Source organism: Coffea arabica, chromosome 6c (genome assembly GCF_036785885.1).
Source record: "Coffea arabica cultivar ET-39 chromosome 6c, Coffea Arabica ET-39 HiFi, whole genome shotgun sequence".
Lineage (NCBI taxonomy): Eukaryota > Viridiplantae > Streptophyta > Magnoliopsida > Gentianales > Rubiaceae > Coffea > Coffea arabica.
Window position 1 is genome coordinate 14187095 of NC_092320.1, and position 21073 is coordinate 14208167.

A 21073-nucleotide genomic window follows, 5' to 3' on the forward strand; every position below is an offset into this window, starting at 1 on the left:
AGTGAATACTTTGTTACAGAAGAAAGAACGACGAACGCATAAAAAGTGAGGATGAGAGACATTGCCAATTCTACTCGTAATCTTGCGAGTTCTTATTTATTGTCCGCCATTGTGCTTCAATCATCTATGAAAATGCTTCCAAACCATCAAAAAGTTTGTGAAGAAACAGAATGGAAATATTTGAATGGAAACCATGCTACTGCACAACAGAACGTCGTACATTTTGCGTTTTAACTCAGAAAATGAAAGAGAGACGAGTTTCTTCAAGTGCGGGTGGTACGAAGAGAATTTTGAACTCAAGAAGAAAAACCTGTGCACATAAATTAGGTCCTCCTCCCACTAAAATGAGAAGGCAAATAAGAAACATGGAAACATTTCAATGGAATCCATACTACTGTACAACCTCTTAATGGAAGCAAGCACAGAGCTCATAACAAAAATTAACAGATAGGTAAATTTGCCAAGAAGTGAACTTTTCATTTTTTGTAAATTTTTGGCTCAATCTCTATGAAACAGGTTCAATGTCCTTCAGGAGCCCTACTACTTGTTGCATACTTGGTCGCTTTGAGGGAAGGTCAGCAGTGCACAAATATCCAATCTTCAGAGCTTCCCCCATTTGAGTCTCTAGTCCAGTACCATGGATTTTTGGATCAATAGCTCTTGACCCTACATTCTTCCTCACTAATCCTCTCACCCAACTAACTAAAGTTGCTTCCTTTTCATCTGGATAATCATCGTCTACAGGCTTTTTTCCAGTGATCAGCTCAAAAAGAATGACTCCAAATCCATAGACATCAGACTTAGGTGTTGGATTCTTAGGGGATCCAATCTGTGGGTCAAGAAATTCTGGCGGCACATATCCTGCAGACCCACGAGCAATCTCATCCTCCAGACCGTTGCCAAAAATTTTAGCAAGTCCGAAATCAGATAATCTTGGTTCCAAATTCAGATCAAGATAGACACTGCTTGCTTTGACATCTCGATGTATAATAGGAGGAGAACAGCCGTGGTGGAGAAATGCCAGCGCACGTGCTGTGCCAAGTGCAATTTTGTACCTAAATCTCCAAGTTGTTAACAATCCTTCGGAGCCAATGTTTTGAATGGAATTGTTTTCATCTTCTTCCCACGTGTCTGTGCTCCAGTCTTCTGTAGCTTGAACCCCAAGTGGGAGGTCATGAAGCAAATTTTGCAAGTTTCCATTCTCCATATAGTCATATATAGCAATCCTTTGCTCTCCAGCCAAGCAGTATCCAGTCAATGGGACCAGATTGGGATGTTTTATTCGACCAAGATACTCAAGCTCTCTAGCAGCCTCTTGGTCAGTCATGGTGGATCCATGAACCAAAACTTTGACAGCTACATGAATCCCACCAGACAAGAATCCTCTATACACTGGTCCAAACTTACCTTCAGCCAGCAATGTGCCACGGTCAAAATGAGAAGTTGCAGACAAGAGGTCTGCAAATGTGAAATTCAACAGAGGCTTTTCAAATATAACTACTGGGACAGATGTTGCTTGCTTAACATCGGCAACCCAAGTGGTTGAATCCGTCTGGAATGAAAAGGGGCCAGATATATTCTGTTCTTCTTTGTAAGAATTCTGTTTCACTTCCCACATTCTGGTTTTCCTTCGACAACCAAAGGCTAAAAACAGCAATCCCAAAAGCAAGAAGACCATGGAGATGGTTAACACCACGGCAAGCTTGAGGCCCCGATGCTTTTGAGTTCTTCTCTTGAAAAGATCAGGATTTGCAGCAATTGGACAGCTGTTCAATGAGCCGATGAAAGCTGAATTGAGGGTTTCAGGGGAGAATTGTGATGCACAAAGGGTAAGGTTGTTGTAAGAGAAATTAAACCTCTCCATCCATGGTAGCTTGTCTATGAGCTTCATTGGGATGTCACCACTTAAATTGTTATAGGAAAGATCTAGTACTTGGAGTTTTTGGATGCTTAAAAGAGGAATATGGCCACTAAGATGGTTCCTAGAGAGATCAAGTGTCTTCAGATTACTCAACATCGAAATTTCACCAGGCATTTCGCCAATCAAATTACTTGCAGACAAATTCAGATACTCTAAACCAGAAAGCATACCAATGTGCAGCAACTGTTCTTTGGAAAATCTGTTGTGTGCAAGATTAAGGTGTCTGAGATTCTGAGCTTCATTTAAGTCGTTGAAAAACTCTCCACTAAGCTGATTCTCAGATAAATCCACATAAACCAAGCGAGACAAGCTGAAACTGGAGACAGAATTTACCTGAGAAATGTGACCTTGAAACTGATTTCTGCTCAAATCAAGCACTTCCAATGGCCCCTCAAAAAGACCAACAACTGAACCTTGAAAATAGTTTCCTGAAATATTGAGATAGGTAATTGATGTCAGCCCCAAAAAATCTGATTCTTTTCCAGTGAAGCCATTTCCAGCAATGTTCAAATATCTCAACATTGGAAATGAAGCACCAAAACCATCACGAAGAGAACCATTGAGCTTGTTCCCCGAAAGATCAAGCGAAACCAAAGAACGGCATTGCAGGATCCCCAGAGGCATGCTAAACTCAAACCCATTTCGGTCGAGTTTTAGAACTTGTAAGCTTCCAAGGGAGCTTATAGCTTCAGGGATACTGCCAGAAAATTGGTTAGAAGAAAGGTCCAAGATTTCAAGTTGGCCAAAATTACCAATGTTGCTAGGAAGGTCCCCTGAAAGATAGTTAAATGAAAGATTAAGGCTCTTGAGTGAACCTAAACTCCAAAAATCAGAAGGCAAACCAGTGATTTTATTATTGCTCAGATCCAAAGATTCAAGCTTTACAAGTTTGCCAATGGTAGAATCAGGGATTACACCAGAAAGACCCCACCCTGAAGCTACCAACTTGACAACATTTTCTTCATTGGCAGCACAAAAGACACCAGGCCATGAACAAAAGGGGGCAGAAAAGTTGTAGATATCGGAAGAATTTAAACCCATTTTCTGCAAGAAATCAGAGACAAAGGATTCATCTGTATTGGGTTGCTGACAAACCAAAGGCCTGAAGAACAGTGTTAGAATAAAAAAAGAGCTAAAAAAACTAAAACCCATTTGGAAATGAGGCCTTAAACTAGCAACCAAGAAACAGAAAAAAAAAAAAAGAAAAACACCAGCAGAATTCCCCCAAAGTCACTTCAAACGACTAATCTTTTTTAGCCTTTCTGCAGCATAAAGGGCAGTGAAAGATCACTTTTTTTCTGACTTCTGGAACACCAACATTAATTCCATAACCACTCCCCAACCTCTCAACAGAAACTCCAGTGAGGAAGTGGTATTCAGCTTTCAAGGGAATATTACCACTGGGCTAGAGGAACCAACCACTTTTGCCTCAACTTTGTGGTGGTCTTTTTGTGCCCATAACCCCAGAAAGTGCAGTGAGCAGCACATGACTGGAGACTCTTTATCAAGAACAAAAATGGGATTTTATTATTGTTTTTCCTGCGAGAGGGAACAAAAGTTGTAAGTGTATGGGGATGGTCTTGAGAGAACGAACGTGAGCATCGTTTCTTCTGGGCTTGCAGTTTCACTCAATTACAAGGGGGACAGAAAACCACCACTGAAAGCGGTTTTGTTAAAGTCAAAAGCAAGACTGACTCACACAATTTTCCCAAAAGAAACAAATATCAAACACTGAAAGAAATTTGCCAGACTACCTTAAAACAAGCGAGAGTGAACTCAGTGAAATGGGGCTTTGTTTATTGGGAGGAGAAAATTGATAGCGCTGTACGGCTGTATGGAGTGGTGAGAAGTTGGGCTTAATAAATGACAAAGGATTGAAAGAAACGTCTTTTTGGTTGGTGGAATTTATCAAAGGGCCGTTGGCAAATGATTCAATTATTTTTTTTTCCCACATTTCTGATAAGAACAATGCATTGATTCTGCATTTAAGATAGTGGTATCTTTTTTCCATAATAAATCCCATCAATTAGTACCTTTTGGTGAAGTAATTTTGGGGAGTCAATAAAGATATGGCGAAAAGGACAAAATGAAACTACTTTTCATTGATATATCTACCAGTTAGAATTCTTTACAATTTTTGTTAGGCAAGCATAATTTTAGAATTGTAGATATTTTTTAGACAAATTGCAAATACCACTGTATTATCTAATTAGATAACAAGTACAAAATTTTGGGTTGTTTACCTTCCAAAACAATTCCCCATTTTTTTATGGATATAATGGGGAAAGTTAATCACAAAAAATCTGTTTCCAATCTGAGTGTATAGCATTTACGATTCGCCATGTGAGTGCTGATTATTTTAGCCCCCAAATAGAAGAAGATATTCTTTTTTCTGTCAATAGATAGAAACACACATCCAATTAAATTATAAACACTTGGGAGGTTAATGGTTAGGAGCCAATTAAGAGTAATATAAGGGAACTCACAAGAAACCCAATTAGATTAGAAGAAGATATTCAATTCATTCAATTATGAGAATTATTAGCACAGATTGTTTGTACTGTACTGTACTGTATAACATGTTTGGTTGGTCGTTTTGTTCATGAACCATTATGTATCAAAATGTGATTGTTCTTCTTTACTTGATTTTTGGTACAATACTTTATATGAAAGGGACAAGGGGCAGAAACGGTTGCACCTGCAATCTTGCAATCGTTCCTGGCGGTTTGATCATTTTTAACAGCGCGTAACTTTGATTATACACAGAGTAATTTTATTTTCACAATGTGTAATTTTAGTACAAAATTTTATGAGCCTCACACACAGTGTGAAAATCGATATATAACTAGTAACGTGGATCGCACATTTTTTTGATCAAATCTTAACCCTTAACAGCTTAGAGACGGTCCACCTAATGACCGTCCTGCCCCTTATCCATATGAAAGGTAGAGAACATAGAGAACATAATAGTGAAGTGGGCGGGGCAGTTGTTTTGGTTGACTTCTAAGTTCTGCCCGTGATATTTTTCCTCGAGATATGTATTATATAATTTATGGCAAGGTTGGCCCTGATGGACTAAAGTCTAAAAGAAGATATGTTTCTTGGAAATGTGAATGAATTCCAAATTCAGGTTAATTCCTAGATCAGGAAATTATACCCTTTTGCAATTGTTCATAACCATTTTTTGAGAAAGTGGAAGTAATTTGCTTCTGTTTTCCAACTTGGATTTTTACCCTCTTCCATCAGCATTTGATGGAAATTGCGCCAGCAGATTAGGTCAGGGGACCAGTTGCAATTGGGGTCGCCCCAGCAGAACCGTTTGCTTGGTGGACCATGTTTGACAAAAGTGGTGCTTTGTGTTTTATATGTCGCTGCATCGTGCAAGTTAAGAAACCAGACAGAAATGCAAGGAAATTTTGATTTGTCAGTTTTTGAAAAATAAGATTTTCAAATAGAATGTCACAGTGATATAGATAAAAATAATTATAAAAATATTAAAAATAATATCAAAAATACCAAAAACACAGAAAATAATCTCATAAACAATCTCATCTATAGTAAAAAATTTTCACTTATATTACTACAGTAAAATATTTTAAAAACATATTAAAAAAAAACTAATCCTCCTTGAAATTAAAATATGAGCAATTTGAAATTTTGTTATAATTCACCAAAAGACACTACTGTCCTCCTTGAAACAAATCAACCAACAATAGTGTATGCAAATGTACTAGGGTTAACTGGTTATCATGATTCTAATAGTTTTTGCAACTCAATCCATCCATATACTTTACACACCGTTTAACTAAAAAATAAGAACATTTTTCAATCGTCTTTTTATTTTACGTATACCAAATTATTATAATATATATATATATATATATATTTACAAAATTTTTAGAAAATAACAATCCAAACTGGCTCTTGAATATCTTAAACGTCTCTACAAGATTTCAAATCCTGTGGTTCACAAATCCTTTGATATCAAATATCTGTGAGAATAATCCATCCTTTTGTGGGAAACTGGAAATCCCTCAAGCTACGACCAACAACACATTCAAGTCAATATCGTGATCTTGATAAGCCCTAAAGTTGTCTCGTATATACCAATCTATTCAGTCCTTATGGGCCCCAAGAAGTGATCACCGATCATAATCTATATTATTATTCCAACCATTGATCATTCGTGGACAGATAATTAACCTTATTAAGATCTCATGATTAATCATATGAAAATCAAATTGATCATATGACGCACTTGTCCATAAACAATGAGTAATCACCTCTAATCAAACAAGAGATTGGACAATGCCAACCCCCGTTCCAAGTGTTGTGTGGATGTGAGTGTGTGAGAGAGAAATTGGTTGGTTTTTTTTTTTTTTCTTTTGGTTGAGCACGCCAAGGCCGACAAGAGATGAAGTGGGGGTGGTGTTTTAATGATTTGCATTGATTGAGGAAGCTTGAGAAGTGAGAACGAAGAAGAAACCAATAAATCAAGAAATCAAACCGGCAGCACAGCTAATGATCAAGGTCATGTCATTTGGTCATGTGCACAAATGCAAATGCCAGCAAACTTTTATTCTTCAAACTCTTAGTATTAATAATGTTTCTTTTCAACGTCTACTCCAGTCAACTAAAACCGGCTGTAGCTTTCTGAGTTAATAGTTTAGAGCTGGCTTGGAAACATATTTGAAAGATACCCATAAATTGATCAAAGAAAAGGGTGTATGTACTATGTAGTGTTTTTCTCGTTCTCTAGAAGTGGTCTCTGTCATTAACACATATTCTACATTATCAACGACGTCGGTGATTGATTATTCTCTTTAATTTTGTGACGAAATCAATCAGGCGATAATGGGTTCACGTAATTTTTTTCATCACAAACATCCACACATACATAGCTCCGATTAATGTTAATTGGATTCTGAGAGAGACAAATAAAGTTGCATATGAACTCAGATTTTTTGCGAAAACCGCGAAATTTTGTGACACATGAGCTCGCATTTTTTGCGAAATCTCTGATGAATCTCTTTAGAATTTCTCTCCTACTTTTGTCGAGCAATTCATGTTGGACAATTTTTAAAATAATGAAATTTCTCTTTTATTAAAAAAAATCAAAGATACTTGATGTGCCTTTCCTTGTATGTGCCCCCAAAATTTTTACCTATTACCTCATTCGTGAGTAGCCGAAGTTAATATCCTAGTTGAAAATTGTTGACTCAATGGAATAGTTTAGTAAGCTACTTGATGCATTTGAACTTAGTGATTAAAAGGTTGCATACACAATTTGACAATTAAAAGGAGAATCCATAGATTTAACATGGGTTTATTCAATAGCCGGCCGAACCCAAAAAGGTATTTGATCAGGGTCTAATCTGACATCTAAAAGTCAAGAGGTCTTTTTAATTTACTCAACAGGGTCCAACTTAAACACTTGTTTATGTGAATCGTACCCACCGGGGTTAATATTATCATAAGCCTGACTACAGAATTTTGTGTTGGGGGGATAATGCTGAATATTTAGACAGTGGTTTGGTTTGACCTTCTCGTTTGCTTGTCTTCAACTAATACACAATTAATTGGTGGTTTCAGGCAAAACTAGTAAATAATCTATCATTATGGTGTCCTACTCCTACCATGAGAAATATGTCACCGTTTTGCATCACTATCCCAGCACCAGCAATAAAATAGTCAGTATTGATAACTTGGAATTAGCTCTCTCTTGTAATGATTGAAATGCACTTTTCTGAAATACTATTAGTGTTTGGATACCCAAATTATCTCAAATAATATTGCGCTTGCATCATAAACACGTTTTCCAATCTACCTTTTTATATTCCCAATCACCTTTTTATCTCACATACATCACATCACAAAAAGTGTTACAGTAATTATTCCAAATAATATTTCAAATAATACACTATCCAAACAATTGAATAAAAATTAACTCATTCCAAAAAAAAAAAAAAAAAAAAACTCTGTGAGATGCAATGTACTCGTCTCTAAGAGTTCGAGCCCTGTGCTTTTGCCTTTTTGTGCTTGGTTTTTCGTTGAAAACACATTCTCTCTGTGGCAGTTGCATCTGCCTGCATGTTTATGTCCAGTTATATTTCCTTTCTGTCTTACTATACTAGTAGTACATTTTATGCATGTAAAAGCAAATGCTAGCATTCCAGAACATTTGTAATCATTTTCGAAAGAAAGTCCCTTTAATTTGATGAAGCAAAACGCTTGCCTAGAAAGCAATTAGGAATATATGATAATGATGGCAGCAGTAAATATTCATGTCGTGGCACCATGATTGCTTCCACATTATTTCCTTTTCAAGATCATTAAAAGTATCGAAATTTAGATGTTTATTGTGACTTGGGTATATTTATTTTGAATCTCTGGGCATAAAATGTTAAAAAAGAGTAACATTTAGTATCTAATCATCACTTCTCATTACTAGCTGGTTTCATTCTACCTCTATGTTAGTTATTCTGGGTAATTTATTCCTAACCCTTGATGAGATTAAACCTGACCTCAAAGAATACTACATATATATACTGTATATGTTGTGAACTTCAATCTTGATTCTTACAGCTTTTACTGTAAAGTTGCTTAGCCATCATAATGAGTATCACAGAGTCCCAGCGCAAGCAAGACTGGATGGTTAATGGTTGGACATAAGAAACCTATGACTTGGTGAGCAGAATAATTCCTTCCACTTCAGCAATTAATCCAACATCTTCATCAACCACGTTTTGAGCTGGATCGGAGTAGCAAATTAATGGATGTGCTTTTTCTTTTTTTGGGTGAAAGCTGGAGTAGCAAGCACGTTTCATCATCGAGGTAGCCTTAATTAGAGTGGGACTGTTTCAGTCTTCACAGAGACAAAATGTAAAGGTGAAAATGGTATGGAAGGAAGACAAGTCTGGAATGGAAGGATGTTCCCTGCCTTCATTATTGCTATTGCGTGAGAGTTTCTACTTTCTACTCTTATCAATTATTACTGCCACATCCACATGCATGTAATTAACATCTCCACTTCACATTTGTGATGGTTATAAGCAATTAGTCCACAACTTTTTTTTTTTCCTTTTTTTGGTTTCGTAATGACACATCTAACCTAGCTACTCTTATTCCTACTCTAATCTATTTTAGGGGTGGCCCAACTGAGGCACATCCAGCCTTAGGGTGTGAATCGAAATCAAAATTAGTAATTCAAAACTTTGAAATCAGAATTTTTCAGAACCGAATTCAATTTCAAATTCACCAACTCCGAATTCGAATTCGTTCCAAATTCAATTCGAAATTCGATAAATTCCAATTTCACCGAATTTAGGAATATAAAATTTTTATTATTATATAAATGTTATATTACATATATATATTATGTGTGTATATATATATATGAAAAATGAATTTGAAATCGAAATAGGAATTTTGAATCACCAAATTCAGGAATATAAAAATTATTATAATAATATAAATGTTATATTACATATATAATATATATGTGAAAAATGAATTTGAAATAGAAATAGGAATTCTGAATTCCGATTTAAAAAATCCCATTATCGAATTTGAACCAAATTTGCATAATTCGAAATCGAAAAATCCGATTTCAGTTCCGAATTCCGAATTACCAATTTCGAAAATTTTTCAATTTTGCACACAACTATCTAGCCTAACCTGTTTCTACTCCTGCTCTAACCTACTCTAAGTTGATTCTAAATTCAATTCGAATTCAGTTGGTAAATCGAAATTTTTCAATTTTGCACACTCTTATCTAACCTAGTCTACTTCTAATCTAGCCTACTCTAGGGGGTAGTCCAAATGAACCACATATAGTGGTACATTGATGGGAGGTAAGATTTGAACCCTTGATCTCTTACCTCACAATACTGGTTAATTAATCTATAACTTAATGTCAAAAGAAATGTGCATGCACAATAAAGCAAGTTCATTAGAAACGAAGGAAATACGATGAAAACAACAAAGTTTACAATAAAGTAACTATGTATAATGTTGTGAAATACAGGGGAAATGACGAGAGTAAAACTAAAGTACCTTGAAATGGCAGTACTTCTTATTCAACAGGTTCTAAGCGTTGGAACGTGAGACTTGATCTCTTTGGTAGTGTTTAATTTTCTTTACGGCTAATTACAGCAGTTTCCTAATGAATGCGAGTCATCTGCACTTTTCAACTTTGGATGCAAACAATACACTAGGCACTTTACTCTTGGAAGAACATTTTATTTACATTTCCAAGTTCTAACCAAGAAACCGTTGACCAATTTGACCTTCGAATTTGTGTACAATTCTACCCTCCATATGATGACCCAAAGAATTTTGTCTTCTTGACCAACTCGTCAATTGACCCAGTTGTGTTGCACCTTTGAAATTGAAACTTGAACTGCAGCAGCTATCAATAGCAAAATCGCATAACTATTTAAATTTGGTATTTTTTTAATCGAAATGACCAAACAGAATAGCATCAATTTTTAATGAAAAATCTATCAAAACAATAACTTATAAAGCGGAACCATACTTTATTGCTAAATCTAATTTCATAGGATCTTACTGGCTGTTGCGTTGTAACATGCTCCAATTAGTAGTTAAAAAAAAAAAAAGAAAAAAGAGTAACGAGTCATAATGCGTTTTCTCTATATATTTCACTGAGAACACTTTCTAATGCATCTTTCGTTTTGCTTATCGTGGCTCAATTCTGTTTTTTTTTTCCCCCATTTTTATACACAATAAATATTTTCAATTCTTATGCTTTTAGTCTTTCTATTTTCTTTTAATAACAAAAATAGTCCTACACCAAACTTACTTTTGAAAGAATTTTAAAGGGGACCCAACATTTTTTTCTGAAGGAGGAAGTTAAACTCTACATCTAGTTCAGAGCAGTGCAATTCTGCTACTTTGGATTTAACATGATTTGAACTTCCAATCTATCAACCTGACAAAACGAGTCCAGTTTTAAATGCTGGAACTGAAACCAAAAGTCTAAAGTGACTCAAAACGAGAAGTCTAAAGTGCCTATTTTGTGCATTTAGGAAGAGAGAGAGAGTGCAAATGACCCTGACAGAGACAAAAAGTGTAATTAACCATCTGTTTCGGTAGACATGTCGCTCAATCCTCTACTGTTTAGCGGAAACTCATCCGCACGTACACCTTAGAATTGGTAAATGCTGCTGTGACTAGTGATTGCTTCTCCGAAACTAATAATGACATGGTGATTTTTAGTCAATATGTGATGTAGGAAAGAGATTAGTCCGTTTACTTTTCCATGACAATCGTACTTCTCTTAACCAAAGCCCAAAGACTTTTCGGCATTGTTTTTACTAACCCTCATGTGACAATCGTACTTGCTTCCAGCAATTCGGTCATTTGCTCTTTGTCGTTGTCTTGCTTATTGACTTGCCCACCCAAGTACACATGTCGCTGGCCCAGTTCCCCATTTCTGTCTAGCGTCCGCAGGACCACAAGCAAGTCCATCAGCACTCCATTGCAAGAAATTTCTCCACAGCTAGTTGATTCCTCCTGGTCTCCACGCGAACAAAATCTCTACACTTTAGCTTTTGGCAAATTGTTAAAACTTACTCAGGTTTAAGCAAGCAATTTTTGTATTGTAAATCAAACAAGCAGATGAAAAATAACACACTACTCTTACAAGAGAACGCCGAGGATCAATCAGTAAACAAAACTTCATGGAGAAAGAAAGGCTGGTCAATACTCAGCATCTATCTCCAGATAAATTGCAGAGTCAGCTGTAAACCAGGTAGCCTGGCAGGTCACCCACACGACTAAACACTTGGAGCTCAAGCAAGTCCCAAAATACACATATTTTGCCAACTGCCAAAACCGATGATGAAAACTACATTTATCGGGTGGGGAAAAAGAAGAATAGCGTTCACAAAAAAAAAAATTTGGTCCATAACGATTTCGACCACACCCTCAGCTCTGGCCAGCAACAATCGTTACAGAAAAATGCAGACATGCCACTCACTATACGAGGAACTCTCTTCAATTCGACAAATTCTAGACTTTATGCTTGCGAGTCATCATATCCTGAATGGTTGGTTTGCAGAGCTGCATCGGTCCAACTTTGCTTTCTTTGATTTTGCCTTGTGCGTCGCAATTTCTTGGAAAGGATTGATTCCATCAAATGTGAGCTTGGAGCTTCTAACCTTCTTCCTTTTTCCCTTGTCGTATTCCTCATCCCTGCAAAAGTATAGATGATTTGAAATGGAGACTGCAATAAGAGATCATTCCATACAAGAAAAACACCTAAAAGAACAAGTAGGCCTGAAACTTTTATTTGGTTAATAAGCCCAATTTACTTTAAATGTATCACGACAGAAAGAGCAGAGAATTTCGACTCTTCTATAGCTGGTCTCACAATTTAAACAGTAGGAATATTGGGCTCCCAAGGCAAAAGGAGTGGAACGAACTGAGGAATTCACTGACAATTCATGGGTGGTAGCCAAAGCAGCCAGCAGCATCCAATCCAGATTTTAACAAATTAAGCTGCATACTTCTTTTTAATGATGTGAACCTTGGTATTGTAATTTAAAAATTAGAAAAAAGTACTAAACACAAATATCTCAGTAACTTATATTCAACTCACCAGTCATCCCCAATATAACCAATTCTAAGATTTTCTGCGCCTCTGGATTCTAGAATATCATCAGAACTTTCAACACCATCCCAACGTGCAACTGTAATCAATCAAATCAAAAGACAAGTGATAATCAGTGCTCCAGCAGGGAGTCCATGGACAAAAACTAGATTGAGCTAAAATACCCTAAAAAGACAAAATTATGCAGGTACTCACCAGTTGTCTCTTCCAAACCTCTAGCAGGAATCCGTATCAAACCATTCTCCACCTTTTCAATTTTCTTGTGTGCGGAGCCACATGATTTTCCATTATCTGATAACTCTCCGCCCGATGTGGAATAATAACTCTTGCTTGGTTGTGCATCTGTCAAGGGAACTTTCTCATGTTGACCAACTTCATCCCTACGTGGGACGACCTTCACAACCCTTAGAAGTTCACCATTGTTTGAAGGACTCTTCAAACCTAGAACCTTATCTTTCTCATCTGCACTAGATCTGAGCCTCCTAGGAGGGTAAGCTGAACAGCTTATAGTTTTGCAGTCCTCAGAAGTAGATGGCCCGAGATCTGACAGGATACGACTCCCATCCAGTTTTTTTGGGCAACAATGTTTGGCCCTGTTTTTCTTCTTTCTCCGTCCCAAGGCTGCTCCTAAAATGATGTTTCTGCTAAGATGCTTGGTTGTAACAACAAGCTTCAAAGGCTTCCTCTTTACTAAATGCAGCCTGTCATTAAGGGACTTTTCGCAAAGCAAGTGTTTTGGTGCTGGTTTTCTGCGTGCTAGATCTTTGCTATCACGAGCCTTTCGAACACCTACCTCAGCTACACCAGTATTGTCAGGGAAACATCCAACCTACAGAAGATTTGGTTAGATGTGCAGCAAGAGGGGGAGGGGAAGGCCTAGAATAAGTGGCTGTCTTTGTAGCTTTGTTTATTGACTATGCTGGCCAAGTAAAAATTTGTCACTTATCTCCAGATATGTTAATTATCAAATCAGAAATGACAATATATATGGGAAAGATGCTTGAAATAGTGTGACATTCTGCAGATACAACTGGGCAAGTCAGATGGCATATATGCAATTCCAAGAAAGCAGGTAAGAAAAAGAAATAAAAGCTAATCACCATGTTTTCTCATAATCTAAGCAAATCAAGTACCTTTCCAGCATTAGTCTCCAAAGAAACACATGTATCTTGAGGAGGTCTATGGAGGACATTGCCATTAGGTGGTCTGTCAACCGCATTACTGGGATCTTTACCAGCACTCACTTTAATATTTCCATTAGTTGGTATGACCGCAGAATCAGTCTCGTTCTTTCCAGCAGAACTTTGGGAGCCATTGATGTCTTCTTGCTTAACAATAGCAGTAGTCAGTTCTATGCCACTGCTACTGCCCGAGTTACTAGAATTCCCAAGATTAACAAAGCCATCAGATCCCTTAGAAGATGGAAGTGATTGCACCAAGCAATCTCCACCATTTATATTTGATCTGGAAAGGCCATCCACAGGTGGCACCTTCAGTAAATTTGCGGCAGGACGGTCTTTCTTTAAGCATGATTCTTCAGGAGCTGTTGGGCCATTAATTTTCTGAGCAGGATCCTTTTTCATTTGATTTTGGCTTATGATGTTAGGATTCACTACATCTTTCTGAGCAGCAATAGCAGAAAAGGAATCATTCAACTTTCCCCCAACTGCTCCGTTCGGGACATTTTCCTCCGATCCTTGATGAAAATTAGGATACGTTTTCCTTCCAAATGTATTTATAACCATACTTTCTTTATGTACTGCATCGACAACTTTCTTAGGTGTGGAATACATTCCATCTCGAACATAAAACAACATATAAGCCTTCTGCTCCAAAACCCTCCTCTCACTAACTTGAACAACCTGTAATTCACGGTGCATCAGTTTACAATGCAGAGAAGCCAAAATTTATCTATTCTGCACAAACATGTGCAATAGACGACCTAACAAGTAAAAATGGAAAACTAATCCAATGATGCATCATGTGACGGAGGGCATATAAAACTACAATAGGCAACTGGACATGGTTATCTCCACCAACATGTGAACATAGCAAATCAAGACAATTACATTGCACCACAATTTAAACTGAGATAGAGGAATTTGGCAAGAATTCCGCTTTCCTTAGAAAGAGTTGATCGTCTAATGTGACAAGGAGGAAGTCTTTTTTATCACAATTCTCTTAAAAAAAGTTAGCTCTTTTGAAACTCTTGATCTTGAAGCTCAATTGAGACTCTGATGCTTAAAAGAATTTTAAAACTGTGTACCAGATCAAGCATTCCAAGTTCCATTCATTAGGTCCTTAAATTCATTCCGTAACTGTTCTGAAACTAAAAGCATTAAACAGTTATGTTACCATAATGCAGCATTAACTGTTCCATTTATTGACTGACATGGTCTGACCGCATGAATTGCCCAGCCCGTTGCAAAGATCCACCACTTTCTCTGTGTGGACAGACTGAAGCTACTAGAATTTGATTTATTGGGAATCAGATTTATAGGTTGTAAGTTGCATTTGCCAGCAAAACCACAAACCAAAATGCAACATTAAAGAAAGCAACCCATAATGAAGAAAACCGTGCTGCTTGGATTCCACCAAGTTCACCTCTTTAAAGACTGAGTCATAAAGACCAAAAAATAATAATCTATGAGTTGAACAGATTTGACCAGCTAGTTCATGTTATGAAGCTGGGGAGGACCAATCATGCAATAATAGCAAACCCCAAACAAATCATTCAGCAACCCTGATTCATGCAATATGTTTCCTGTTCTTTTTAGCACATTGAACACCCAAAAGTTCCAAACTGCCCACCATCCAAAGGAGGTTTCAAAAATTAAAATAAAAAAGGTGCATCTCCAAATATCTGCTTTGGTACAGTTACTTCAATTTCCCACCAAAGAAAATAACACGTCCACCAGCTCTGTCAATCAATTTTCAGGTCATACACAATTAATGTGGAAATTTATAGCACTAATAAGACCTTAATCCAACAAGGAAAGAGATCCACAAATACTAGGAGAAATGATAGGTCCTAAGTTCTGTATTTGGCAGAAGAAACTGATGACAAAATTGATACATCCTGATACCTGGTTGTCATCAAGAGAGTACCACGTGCCACTTGATGTCCGAACAAAGCAGTAGTAATGACCACAATGAGTGCTCCAACCAGCATGAACCAGAACACCATAGAGAGTATATTTCAATTCCCCATCCTGCAATGAATTAAGAAAAGAAAGCAATAGTTAACAATGGAAAACCCAAGATATACAAAAAAACAACGGAACCATACACAAAGTGAAAATGTGTTGATGTAGACATGCAAAAGCATTTCAAGCTTTTTCATTTTCTAAACACTAATAGCAGAACACATGCACTAGGCTGGCTTTACTCATCTATGATTAGAAATAGCACTGAACTGTACAATTCAGCATCTCAATATTCATCTCATTCAGCATCACCCTTCAAAATAAAAATTGTGGAATGTCTATCATGCAAAAGATAATTGATAACCCATCATAAGAACAGAAATCACACCTATAACCTAGTAACATTTTTCTGGTTTCATGGAATCAGTCGAAGAGTTTAAAACATTTAATCCCTCTGTCCCATATATATTCGGCCTTCTTGTAATTTAGTCTAAATGTACGAAAGGCTCAAAACATTTGATAAGTGCATGATCTTTGTTGGTAAACAGCGGAAAATAGTTTTGGAATAATTGTAGAAGGATATATAGCCAATAGAAACAGGAAAATAGTAGAAATCAGTAAAATAAGATCACCAAAAGACGTTTTTGGAAACAGTTTCATATTACCATGGCATGCAAAAACAGGAAAGTAACTTCAACAATACAAAAATTAAGCAGCAATAGAGCACAAACAGTAACCACAGCAAGAAGTTAAAGATGCAATATCTGCTCAACATGCTTTTTCCTTGTTATTACTTCAAACTATTAAGAGTGTAACACTCCTTAAAATGCTTTTGTAATTTGTTGAGTGCATTAACTTATTCACTCCATGTCACATATTTAGGCACAAGATACGCCTGAGAAAAGAACAGATAAAAACTTATATATAGACATTTTAGTGGAAGTATACAACATTCTCGGACTATATGCTTACTACTCTTAGAAAGTATCTACTACTTACATATGGACCAGTCACGAAAGGTTTTAAGTCCAATGAAGGGCCAAACTCAACTTTTCTGTCAATCTTCTGGCCAGGCATATGAGAACCAAAACGCTTCAAGTGGATTGCAAGGACATTGGGTGCCTTGTAAACAGTCAGCTGCTTAAGAGCCTTGACTTTTTGCTTGCATTGTTGGCACTGATATTGCCTCTCCCCTCCATCTAACTGCTCTTTGGCAGTAAAATAAGCTAGTGCCTTGTATAATGAGTCTGCCTTCATTATCTCAAGACTTAAATCCAAGAATGGATCAAACTTGTTTGAGCAAAACGAACACTGCATGCATTTCACCTGTAAAAATATAAGAAGACTAATAAACCTTCTGGTACTCATATACTCAAAAACACAATCAAATCTTGATCTTTCAGCATCAAAAATTTTTTTAAAAAAATTATCATGTTTCCCAAAGTGAGACTGACTCTCTGATTCTCTCTGTAGCCAATTATCTAATACCCTAAGCAAAAAAGGAGCTAAGCAAGACATATTTACCTGACTACAAAGGCGACCACCAAATATCTTATGGACCAAACTTTTCTCGTAAGCACTGGGTGATTCGCTGGGCACTCCAGAAGGCAAGCAGCATTTGTGCATCGATTCTAATAAATTGACCATGTACTCATGAGCATCCTCTTGTCTAGCATTTCTAAAGTTCCGAGATATGCCTAAATAACTGTCAAGGATCCAAACTCAACTCAAAAATCCAGAGCCTATGAAATTCCACTACAGTGAGGAGAATGCCAAATTAAAGGCGTATAGTAATTTCAAGTTGGATAACAGACAAGTTTTAATGTAAAAGAAGGAACAAAGAGCCAAAAAAAAAGTAGAAACTAAGATCACCAACGATGCTAAAAAGTCAAGACAAACAGTATCAAACTGCTATAACAGGAAACTTATTGAACTAAATTGAGATAAGATGATATTACAAGCCGATGAAGAAAAACCTACAACATCACAAGAAGTCTAGCGAACACATTATAAGCAAAAAATTCAGGATACACCGCAAGTTTGATACAAGATCTTTCGGAGCCAATACCGTTCCTGTCGATTCCAGAGCTCGGCTCACATGTTTCTGAATGGCACATAAAGCACAAAACCCAGCAATATGACCTTCATAGCATCATGTCAAAGATGCAAAAAATCAGAATCCAATGATTGACCTTTTTGAAAGTGAACGCCAGATGTAAAACAGGGCTCAAGAAAAATATAAGCCACCAAAATGAGCCATGAGAAGGAAAAAAAATGATGAACCAGAAAGAACTAATGCAGACAAGCACTACAAGTCAGCAAGCATGTTTGTTGTAGGATCGCCAAACATTCAGTTAACATGATTTATTATATTTGGCCATAGATCTAAGAGATGCTACGGTTCAAAAGAATTGATAGCGCAAATGACAAGAAAAGTGCAAGTAGAGAAATTAGGATGAATTTTTACAAAAGCAGAAAGACGAAAGACTCAGTCTAGCTCTGCCAGAAGTTATACGCATCACATAGAAAATCACACAAGAAGACTCAAGAAGCTGCAGAACAAGAATTATCACAAAGTGCAAGAAGACTCAAGATGGTAATTTGCACTGTCTACGTCTCATCCTTAGGCATTCCTTGAACATCAAACAATTCTAACATATTCTTGGTATTAATTCACTACATCCCTCATTGTCATACCTTCCATTTTTACCTGGAACCATATTCAATCATTTAATTGTTCATAACTCCTATGTCTCTTTCACTTTAGGTTTTACAAGCACATCTGAGGTGTCCGTCGATGTTATCTCACCTTCAGATATCTTTTTCCGCAGATGATAAAACAGCACATATCAAAATACATCATTCAGAATAAAATAACAAACATAATCAGGAATTCCTCATACACACATTCTATATGCTTCATGTTGGTTATCGTATGATAAAGAAAATGTAAGAAAAAGAGAGAGTGTCTCACAGGATATTTTATGCCGACCACTTTGTAAATAAGCTGCCAAGGGCTCAGTGTATGTCAGACACTGTAATACAGAATTGAGAAAACAAGTATTTCCAAGATTTTGCAAGCCAGCACCCTGTCATTAATCATAGTTACACTCCATTATACCATGATTCCAAATGCTAAACAAAATAGAAAAATAATACCAATAAATATACTCACGATATCCCGATTTCAGGTGAGTGTAATTCATGATTTGTGTATAACATCAACAAAACTTTCACGCTAACAAGAACCACCTACTCAGAAGAATCAATGATGAAAATAGGTTTAACACGTACCACTGATATGATTGACGAAATTTAAAAAGTTACACTATAGTGCATGAATATTGCAGAGTGAAAAGGCCAAATGTACACACTTTATAATACACACTTGTATGAATTTTCCTTTTCCAACCTCGGCAAAGAGATGCACAAACAAGAATTCAAATTTGCAATTCGAGGTTTACTAGAGGCTTGCCATATAAGAACTTCATTGTTTCACCAATCCAGCTTATGCTAAGTTTCCACTCATTAGAAAGTCTAAATGCTTAGCATCAGTTACAATAAATTTCCGATACATAAACAGAACCCAGAGCTTCAATTTTTTTCAAACAAAAAAAAAAAACAACACAAAGTTATTTAAAACCCGTAAGTTATTCTACTATAACTAGCTAACTAATGCTTTCTAGAGATACAAAAGTTTCCAGAAAAAAATCATAGCTCAATCAAACAGCAAAAAAACACATTACTGGATAAAAATGAAAATAGAAATGGAAAAATGTAAACTTTATTTAGAAAACAAATAAAAAGTCTTACAATTCTCCTGAAAGTGATTGTAAAGCTAAGCTCCGGATCCAACCCACTATGATTCTCCAAGGAAGACTCGGAGGGGGCCTTCCCGTACCCGGACCAAGTTTTGTGGGACTCCGATTTTAAACTGGCATTCGAATTACGCGGGTTTAAGGTCACCAGCTTAAACCCATTTCCACTGTTTCCTCCATCACTGAACCCATTGAACGACTTTCTCGCCAAATGAAATTCAATTCTCCGATGAAACAACGCCGCATTCGAATTCGAAGCATCTGACGTTGTAACCGACTCCTTTTCCGGATCCTCAACTGACCTGACCGACAAAGAATTTATCATCGTCTCCGCCGCCATCATCAAATCAATAAAACCTCAAACAAAAAAGCTCTATATACATAGAAAAAAATCCAATATATATAGACTGATTTCTTCTCTCTCTACAGAATCAAAGAATTATATGTTATACGTTTCTGGGGGTGTGATAGTGTGTGAGAAAGAAAAATAGAGCGGTTCTGGGTTTCGACTGGAGCTTGCTAAAAACAGCTTAAAACCCTACACATGGGAGTATGTCGGGCGAGTGTAAAACTGGCCGTGGGCGGCGAGTCGCAGGGGATTACTTTTAGTCTCGATATGATACTTGTTCGAAGCGGTGGGATCTGGTGTGGTAAGGTGTAAATTTAGAAAAGGGTTTGATTGGACCGGAGGTTGACTGAAGGGCGTAATGGTCATTTTACATTGGAAATACTGACAGCTGCAGGAGATGGATTTGCGCTTGCGGTGGTTAATTGATTGGTCGATGGCTTGATTCTGTGGAATCTAATCAAGCAGGTCGAGTTGCCGCGGTGCTTTTGATTTTGGTGGTGGGAAATTGAGATGGCAGCTCTAGTGGGACCCTGCAGGAGATTCATGCTATTTTTTTTTTTGTCAAACGCATTCATGCTAAATTTGGATTACAGGAAATTTTACCAATACAGATATTTTCCCTTAAAAATTAAAGAAAACGAGTAGTCAAGTTGTACGTTTTAAAATATTTGTCATTTTTTAAAGATCAAAATTCAAAAGCAACAATTACGCTGTTCTTTGCTGAGGGTTAATTTCACTTAATGGCCATTTACCCATCGCGTAGAAAATTGAATGATAATTTGCATATCCCAATTAAAGGGAGGAGAATAAGTGTCCTAAAGGAAAAAAAAAAGAGAGAGAAACAAATTAGCCATATCTTTAAATAGTTACTAAAAGAAGAGCATACATATAGTGTGTTTGGACAGTCAATTATTTGGCCAAATATATTTGCTGACATCACCATTACAATTTTCAATACACCTTTTTATCTTCCCAATTACCTTTTTATCTCACATACATCACATCACAAAAAGTGCTACAGTAAAAATATTTCAAATAACTTACAATCCAAACACACTCATAGTTACTCTGAATACATTCAAATTGATTTCGATAGTTGCTTGTTGTTTATTTTTTCGTGTGAAATGTCAACTTTTAATTGATTTTAAGTTTGATACTCTTTTATGGTTTATTGAGTATACCTGAGGGAGGTGAATAACCTCTCCT

General features: G+C 36.7%; 2 protein-coding genes across 5 annotated transcripts; both read right to left on the minus strand.

Annotated features, from left to right (window-relative positions):
- Positions 1-288: 288 nt before the first annotated feature.
- Positions 289-3749, minus strand: LOC113691724 (probable LRR receptor-like serine/threonine-protein kinase At2g24230). The gene has a single exon (XM_072053031.1). The coding sequence runs from the start codon at positions 3071-3073 to the stop codon at positions 506-508; it is 2568 nt and encodes an 855-aa protein (XP_071909132.1). The 5' UTR covers positions 3074-3749; the 3' UTR covers positions 289-505.
- Positions 3750-11601: 7852 nt separating this feature from the next.
- Positions 11602-20124, minus strand: LOC113692982 (ubiquitin carboxyl-terminal hydrolase 23-like). Of its 4 annotated transcripts, XM_072053033.1 has the most exons (11): positions 19514-19651; positions 18876-18952; positions 18675-18789; positions 17732-17842; positions 17225-17397; positions 16700-17026; positions 15641-15766; positions 13688-14416; positions 12750-13383; positions 12543-12633; positions 11602-12136 (listed from the first exon to the last, which is right to left on the minus strand). In XM_072053033.1, the coding sequence occupies exons 5-11, from the start codon at positions 17345-17347 to the stop codon at positions 11977-11979; spliced, it is 2190 nt and encodes a 729-aa protein (XP_071909134.1). In that variant the 5' UTR covers positions 17348-17397; positions 17732-17842; positions 18675-18789; positions 18876-18952; positions 19514-19651; the 3' UTR covers positions 11602-11976. The 4 variants fall into 4 exon arrangements, with proteins under 4 accessions (XP_071909134.1, XP_071909133.1, XP_071909136.1 ...); XM_072053032.1 differs by lacking the exon at positions 18876-18952 and having other exon boundaries at positions 19514-20124; XM_072053035.1 differs by lacking the exon at positions 17732-17842 and having other exon boundaries at positions 17225-17405.
- Between the last annotated feature and the right edge of the window lie 949 nt (positions 20125-21073).

Coding starts and splice junctions, on each gene's coding strand:
- LOC113692982 (XM_072053032.1), bottom strand. CDS start 19,861: ATGATGGCGGCGGAGACGATGATAAATTCTTTGTCGGTCAGGTCAGTT. Junction 17,398..17,731: donor TCTTGTATCAAACTTGCGGT/GTATCCTGAATT, acceptor ACAGTTATTTAG/GCATATCTCGGAACTTTAGA. Junction 12,634..12,749: donor AGGTTTGGAAGAGACAACTG/GTGAGTACCTGC, acceptor GATTGATTACAG/TTGCACGTTGGGATGGTGTT.
- LOC113691724 (XM_072053031.1), bottom strand. CDS start 3,073: ATGGGTTTTAGTTTTTTTAGCTCTTTTTTTATTCTAACACTGTTCTTC.